The 8,267-nt window shown below is 51.7% G+C and overlaps 1 protein-coding gene across 1 annotated transcript; it reads right to left on the bottom strand.

The window, feature by feature from the left end:
- Positions 1-886: 886 nt before the first annotated feature.
- Positions 887-8,036, bottom strand: CRABP1 (cellular retinoic acid binding protein 1). Its single transcript, XM_060095122.1, has 4 exons — positions 7,967-8,036; positions 7,236-7,414; positions 5,095-5,208; positions 887-937 (listed from the first exon to the last, which is right to left on the bottom strand). Exons 1-4 carry the CDS (start codon positions 8,034-8,036, stop codon positions 887-889), a joined length of 414 nt encoding a protein of 137 aa, XP_059951105.1.
- Positions 8,037-8,267: the final 231 nt, after the last annotated feature.

Raw genomic sequence — 8,267 nt, 5'->3', positions numbered from 1 at the left:
GTTTGGCCAGTGGTTAGAATAGATAGATCAGAGATTGAAAATTGGGAGGTCAGGATATTTAACGCCCTTGTTGCAAGCCAAAGAGACTCTCCCCCCACCCTCTGAACCTCCATCTACCCACATACTGGGGCCATTGTTTTGGCAGTGATCACATTCCTCTGTGTACTGCCACAGCTCCTACACGGTGGTGGTCTCTCTCCCAGGCTATAGCTCTTGTGGTCTGGTGACCCCTCTGTCCCTCTGTCTAGGGGAGTACCGGTTCCCTGCTGCTTGTCTCTGAGTGTCTCACCATCTTTTGTTGGTTCTCTTCATCCCGTCCGTGTAAATGCCTGTGTAAATAGTCCCTTCATTCTGAGCTCTCCTCAGTTAACCCTTTTGAATATGCCCTCCCTTTGCTGCTGGGAACCACCAATATATCAGCTAATTCAATTAAAAAACAACACTGTGAGGTCCAGACACACCTGGATCTGCAGTGTGAATCCTGTCAGAGGAAGCCCAGCTCACAACCCCTGCCGTATGCTTCCAAGCACTGCACCTGGGCAGCAGGCAGAAGCAGAAATCACTACACAGACCAAAGCAGTGCTGGGGTCAACAGGTACACCATGACCTTGTGTGGAAACTGAAGAGTCAGTCCAAAGAAGGAGAAAGCCTTGAGGTGTGTACAACCAGTTTAATGGCTGATGAAACCACAGAGATGCCAAACTATGAAGCACCAGGGACACAGAGGCACGAAGCCTTGGGGGGAAACACTACAGCATTATCGTGGGGAAAACGGGATCACCTAATGTTTATACTGGGGAAGAGGAGGTCCACTGGCAACTCAGAACTATGACAATCCTTGGGGGAACATGAATCCACCCCCAAAGCAGGAGCAAGCCAGCCGCCTTCACTCCCGAACATAAATCCTCGTGCAGACCACATCGTCGGCGCCGAACGTCTGCAGAGAAGGAAAACCAATCAGTGCAGATGTCTGTGCAAAAATGTTTAAAGCAGATCGCTAATAAGGCCACTTACTGCCCTGTTAAAAACTCTGTAACAGACATTCAATTTCCTGTGCCGAGCGCTCATGCTCAGCCCTAAGAGGTTTTTTTTTCTTTCTTTCTTTCTTTCTTTTTTTTTTTTTTTTCTCCCTTACACTCTGTATTGGCAGAGAGGCAACAGGGGTATAGAATTATGTTGTATGCAATTTTCCACTGCTTCTGGAACCTGGGAATGCTGACATAAAAAATGCAAGTTTCCTGGCTTTGTTTTTGTTTGTTTTTTTTTGTGTGTGTGCTGTACGCGGGCCTCTCACTGCTGTGGCCTCTCCCGTTGCGAAGCACAGGCTCCGGACGCGCAGGCTCAGCGGCCATGGTTCACGGGCCCAGACGCTCCGCGGCATGTAGGATCTTCCCAGACCGGGGCACGAACCGTGTCCCCTGCATCGGCAGGCAGACTCTCAACCACTGTGCCACCAGGGAAGCCCCTGGCTTTGGTTTTTTAAATTAAACTGAAGCGGGTGGCGGGGAGTATGCCATATTGGACATTTCTGAAGTGGTTCTGTCTCCTTTCAAGTGACTTCAAGAGAGCAAGGGGCTTGGGCGCGGGAGCCCTGGGGTTCAGCATTGACCAGCCAGGTGGGATAGCTTCAGAGAGGGCGTAGAAGTACCTTCCAGGAAGCAACTGTCCAGGCTGGGAGATGCCTGAGATGTTGTATAAGTAATACGCAGGTTACCTGCAAGCTAGAAACATGGTCTCAACTGCAAAAGCACAGTATCATCGGCATCCAGACCCAGCTCCGCAACTCACAGCTGGGTGAGCTGGGGCACTGCTCTGGTCTCTTGGACAGTTTGGGGATGGAGTGGGGAGGGAGTTGAGGGGAGGGGTGCAATTGAACAAGATCCCACAGTTCTTGGAAAGAACTACTACTATCTTGGGAAGAAGCTACTATTCTGTGACTGTTTGTTTGTTTGCTGTGGGGAGGACACAAATCATTCCACGAATGGAGGAGCACGGTTTTCTTCTGGCCTCTGAAATGATATCACTGTAAGTAAGCTGTCTCAACTCTTCCAAAAACTAGCAATTACTCATAGGCCTGCTCTCCTAGGTCTCTCACAGGCAACTGGAACAGAGAAAGCAATATGTATGCTAAAAAACCCACAAAATTAAAGGAAAAAAACCAAACAGAATTTCCCCACTCTGTAGACTGACGTAGATATGTTTGTTTGCAGACGTACATTTTTCTGTGGGAGGGTCCCTATCTTTCAGATTGTCAGAGGGGCCTGGGGTTAAAAGCCCTGAACTAAGAGCTTGAATATACTTGGATCTTCCCCCTGGATCCCTCAGGTGACCATGAGATGCTCTCAGAGAACATGAGTTGGGACGTTATTCAAACGTGTGTTTCAGGGAAATACTAGTCATTAGTGATTATGAAGGAAGCAAATGCTCATCACCAGCCTCTTTTCTTTTTTTTTTTTTTTTTTTTTTTTTTTTTTTTTTTGCGGTATGCGGGCCTCTCACTGTTGTGGCCTCCCCCGTTGCGGAGCACAGGCTCCGGACGCGCAGGCTCAGCGGCCATGGCTCACGGGCCCAGCCGCTCCGCGGCATATGGGATCCTCCCAGACCGGGGCACGAACCCGTATCCCCTGCATCGGCAGGCGGACTCTCAACCACTTGCGCCACCAGGGAGGCCCCACCAGCCTCTTTTCTAAGTAGGGAACTTCTGATCACACCGGCACAGCTGTACCTGCTCTGGACACCTTCTCTGTCCTATTCCCTTTCCTCATTAGTGAGGAATGCAGATGATGCTGGGTGCTGGGGCAGGGTGAAGCAGAGGTTCCCATGGAAATTCACCTCTCAGATGTCCAGACCGCTCAGAACCTTGTCAGTTTTCTGAAACTCTTCCAGCTCTATGGCCATGGAGTGTCACGTGGAAGGCCAGAGTTTGGGGATTGGACTCTATACCTGTGCTGGAATGACCGACACCTCCCCCAGGCCAACAAATGGCTTCACGAAACAAGAAGAAATAGCTACATTTCCAATCACATTTGAAATGTCCTTCTCAGCCTACAAACTATGCTCAGAGGTTCCTGAAAGAAACTCTCATATAATGTGCCCGAGTGGTTTAAGGGACTACACTCAATATTCAAAAGAAGGCAATTTACAGCCGGGGGTGCTGGGAGAGCTTATTTAAGTTAAGTAGAATAAATTTCCTCTTGTTATACAGAGACAGCACCTCCCTACATTTGGATTTATTAATGATAATAACCCTTGGAACAAAAGCCCACATTTTAGATCCCAAATGCCAAGAATTAATGCTCCTTTTGAGGCTCGTATGTACGTCTGCTGAGCCAGGGAATGATGCACGGGTGGAGCTGTAGTGGGCGATTTGGAAGTGGTGGAGTTATCCTAGCAGAATTGGGCCCATGTGCTGGCTGCTCAGATACTACTGAGATTAATAAAATCACACCTTCTCACGGACCACACGGAGCCTACTTAACCCTTAGCTACACTCAGGAACTCTAAAATCATCTCCCTATTTTCTATCCCTGGACCAATGAACCATATGTGCCTTTTCCTCCTAAATTTCCATGTCTCAGCCTCAAATTGCTCCCCCAACCCCATCAACTATTCCTGCCCTTGAAACAACATTAACCAGATTGCAAATGAAGCCAGTCCTTTCTCATGAAAGAAAGTATGTGAAATCATCTCAGGGAAGGACAAGAGGAGAGAGTGAGAGAGATCAAGAAGCCCCCGTTAAAGTAATAGAGACAGCTCAACTTAGGGCCTTCTTGTAGAATAAACATGTAATTTCAGGGCTGAGAGAGACCTCAGGGATCAAACTTTAGCCCAACGCCTCATTTTACAGCTCAGGGAGGGAAGGGCCATGCCCAGGTCACACAGCGAGTCCTGTCCTAGCATTCCTTGCCACCTCCTTTCCCGATATTTCAGGGTGATACTTGCTAGGGTGGGGCAGGCAGGCAGTCTTTTTTTTTTTTTTTTTTTTTTTTTTGTGGTACGCGGGCCTCTCACTGTTGTGGCCTCTCCCGTTGTGGAGCACAGGCTCAGCGGCCATGGCTCACGGGCCCAGCCTCTCCGCGGCATGTGGGATCTTCCCAGACCGGGGCACGAACCCGTGTCCCCTGCATCGCCAGGCGGACTACCAACCACTGCACCACCAGGGAAGCCCTGCAGGCAGTCTTTGAATGGAGATGTTAACAACAGGCCTGATGGAGAACAAAGGATATCATTTCCTGGTTACCCACAACAGCGTTCCCCTTTTCTAGTGGGGGCGTTGGGGGGATGGGGAAGGGCAGTACAAGGAAAGCTTGGTCTGTTCTGAAACACAAAGAGAGAGTGGCAGGGAGGTAGGTGTCCTTTCCTCTGTCTTCTTTGCCCTGTACCTAAATAAAGGGGGAGGAGGTGTGTGATTAAACTACAGGGGTTTCTAACTTGGCCTCACCAGGTATATTTTGTGTGGCCAGGGATGTTTAAAATGTTTCAATCTGATTACCATTAAGGTAGAGCCCATCCTCTTCAGTTCTAAAGGCCCCACCCTCCACATTGTGTTAACACTGTGACTGCCCCAAATTAGCATCACTGTACTTGTCTGGCTCCCGAAGGCCATTGGAGTTTATAAGTCCGGGGGTAAAAATGCTCTTTAAGACTCTCAGTGCAGGCATACTAAAATTTCTGCAATCTTTCCCAGGCGGCAAAATGGGGAATGAGGAGGGGCGGGGCGGTGGGGGGAATCCCTTCTGCAGAGTGAACCCTGGGACCTCCCAGAGCCCAAGCATTCTGAGCCCGCTGGAGGGGAGGCCGGCTTAAGCAAGTCAGCAAGTCACCACAGGGATGCATGGGTTTGTATAGAGGCTGGCAAGGCAGCCTGTCTCTAGCCCCTGCTCTGCCCTCTGAGCCACTCCTCTCTCCTGCCAACCATCTAACAATGATTTCCTCTGACCTAAACTGTCATCTCAAGCTTTCTGCTCACATTTTAACCCAGGGCAAAGAGTGTCTCTCCCTGAATGGATGAACGAAGATGATGATTGTGGGGCCCGCCACAGGCAACATCTGTAGAACTGCGGGCTTGTTTCAGGGTCAAGGGGCCTCACTCACCAGGATGAGCTCGTCGTTGGCCAGCTCGCGGGTCCAGTAGGTTTTGGGGCCGTCCCCCTCGAGGAGAGTTTGTGTGCAGTGGATCTTGTTCTCATTCTCCCAAGTGGCTAAACTCTGCGGGCAGGAAAACCATTAGTGACATTAATTACACTCTTGGCAGTGGGAGCAGAGACAACAATGAGCATGGGAGAATAATTGATGTGCAGAGAAGCAACACATGGTCCCTGTCAGCAGGGCACAGAACCTTCTGTGCTGTGCTGTATCAAGCCCAAATTCAGAGGGCTGACCGCGGATTTTATGGGGTATAAATATACCTTGTATTACACAAGTACACACACACACTCACCGAAGCAGCAAAGCCTCAGGCACATTTTACATCTCCAGGAATAAAACTGAGTGCACGCAATGATTCATTTATGTCAAAATGGACGACCCCTTCAAGCAATTTGGCTATTCAAGGCAAGAAGCTTCTCATATCAGAAGTACAAAATTTTAGAATGGTAAAGACACCATATTTGTAACCACATCTGTAGTCAGCAGATCAGGAGCTCTGTTCCTTGCATGGATTTGGGGATAATGCCTTCCTTTCTGTTTGCACTCATCAGATGCAGCACACAGCCTGCTCTGATAAACCTGAGTGTCTCTGGCTCTGAGGACAAAAACACAGCCACTTTCCAGGTTACATATCTCTAGAAAAAAATTTTTTTAAGTCTGAAGGGTCTTCATTCTGTTGTAGGTGGGAGGCAAAAGGAGGGACTCCCTGCAGTTTTCCCCAGTGTCTGCACAAAGCAAAATGCTGTACAGCTGGGTTCCGAGGCTGTACTGAATGTGCACATACTTGCTTTTTAACTAACACATGGGACACATTCACTAGGCAGGGCAGGGATAAAGCCCCACTCTCCAGGCTGTCGTGTGAGCCTTTGATTTTTCTTTTTTAATCAGAATTACTGTCTCTGGCAGTAGTCACCATTAGATGTCCCCAAATTGAGTCCTGCCTATCGCCAGAGCTTCTACCTTAAGACTCCCAGACCTTCCCTCTAAGCTGTCCTGCTCTTTTGTTTTTATAAACGGTACAGTGGCTGGGCCTCCAATCCTGCCAGGTCCAAGCCCGGACATCATTTTTAGGCTGTGCTAACTCTGGAGGCCAAATATTGCTTTGTGGGACAGCGTGCTCCTGGGGGTCTGTGACTCTGTGTCCTCCCAAACCCCATGCCCAGAGAGTCCCACTCTAGATCAGACAGGCACCACTCAGGAAAGGTGAAAAACAATTTCTCACTCTCTGGAATGTTATTCATTCTTTCTTTAAACCCTGGGGAGAGGAGGGAGACATTTTGTCACTTTTTAACTAAGTGGTAGCAGCAGCGAATTGTTTTTCCATCTGTCCTCAAAATCCATGAGGAGCCAACCCTCCATTCTACTCCAGAGACCAACCAAATGCAATTTTTGCCCATCTAAAAAAGGAATTTACAACCCCTTGCTTCAGTCCACCCGTTCATCCACCCTGGGACCTATATACAAAGAAATACAGAATTCTTGCCCTTGAGGACTAAGAGAGAGCACTTAGTCCATTTTCCAGGCAGAATCTGCCTTGCTTTTGGAAAAATTCCGTCGTTTCCTTTAAGAAACCAAACTGAGGGCTGGCGGGAGAGGTCCCGGGGCCATCGAGACTTCGGAAACTGGATCCAGAGCATTCTCAGGGCGCCCAGGGACCCGGGAGGGCGGGACGCGAGAGCTGCCGCTCCACCTGCGGCAGGAAACGTGGCAGCCTCGCGGCCAGGGAACCTGGTGGCCCTGAAACCTCCTCCTCCTCCCGCCTCCTGCGCTCGCGCTGAGGATCGCAGCAAAACGCTGCGGAAACCCCTGCAAGGAACGCGGTGCAACCCAGAGCCCGCGCTTTAAGCGCGGCTGTTAGCACCTCGGGAGGCGACTTAGGGATGAAGTTGGGGAGGGATTGGGGTAGGCCTTTCTCCTGAGCCCAGGGCAACGCGGTGCACAGATCCTCTCTGCAAACAGCCGGTGCACACGCCCCGCAAGGAAAGGGCGCCACAGGCTGCAAAAGGAGCCGGGGGTTCGTCTGGCTGCAGCGGTTCACGGGTAGGGAACGGGGACGCGGGAACGCTGCCCAGACTCTGGGGCCTCACCCTGCACTTGCGTCCGTCCACTGTCTCCTCCTCAAAGCCTTCTCCGACCTTGAAGTTGATCTCAGTCGTGCGCACCGTGGTGGATGTCTTGATGTAGAACTGATCCCCGTCCTGGCGGATCTCCACGTGCGGCTTGGACGCAGCCGCCACGGCCACTTTCCTCAGCATGGCGTTCACACCTGCGCCGGGAAGAATGGGTGCGACTCACGGGGCCTCGCCACCCGCCAGTCGTCCCGGGACTGGCCCGGCACTTCTCAAACCCCCTGACTATATATAGATGGGGGCCTTAAAACTGATTCATTCCTCCCCCTGCCCTCGCCCTGATTTTTTTTTCCCCGAGGTGAGCAACTGAGGCTCGGAGAGGGTAAGCGGCCTTCCCTGAGCAGCACAGTGTATTTCGTGGTAGGGCCTGGTCTCAAACTGAGTCCCCAATTTTAAAGTCCCTGACCCACCTAGGACTTCAGTAATAACCTCTCCTCGCGATTATCTAGCACGAGATAAAGGTCGAACCGTCGGGGAAAGCGCCAAGCATCCAGCAAACGCTCTCTGGATGCGCGGATCCCGGGCTCTACTCGCCACTTCTAGATGGGGTGCGCCTTGGAATTCGCACCAATCTATCGCACCGGGGACTCCCTCTTGCCTGGTGTTGGTCCCTAAAGCCCACCCTCTGCGGGTCGGGGGCACGGCCGGCTGCTACTCCCCGTCGGGGCACGCCGTCCGCGCCAGCTTACCCAGCGCCTTGAGCAGCTCGTCGAAATTCTCGCTGCTGCGCATCTTCCAGGTGCCGGCGAAATTGGGCATCTTGGCAGTGGTGGCGGCGGCGGGAAGGTGGCGGCAGGCACGGACAGCTGCGGCGCAGCGGGCACACTCCAAGCTGTAAGGCGGAGACTGCGGCTCTGCGCCCAGCCCCACGCGCCTTGAGTCTCCGGGAGAGCGCCCCCAACCCCCGCGCTGCTCCAAGCACCGCCCCGCCAGCCCCGCCCCCGCCCCCCGCGGCCCCTACCCAGCGTGAGCCCAGCTCCCAGCCCTACC

This window comes from Mesoplodon densirostris, chromosome 4, assembly GCF_025265405.1.
Source record: "Mesoplodon densirostris isolate mMesDen1 chromosome 4, mMesDen1 primary haplotype, whole genome shotgun sequence".
NCBI classification, from domain to species: Eukaryota; Metazoa; Chordata; class Mammalia; order Artiodactyla; family Ziphiidae; genus Mesoplodon; species Mesoplodon densirostris.
Note: the sequence above shows the minus strand (reverse complement) of the source record. Positions and strands in the feature narration are given on the sequence as shown.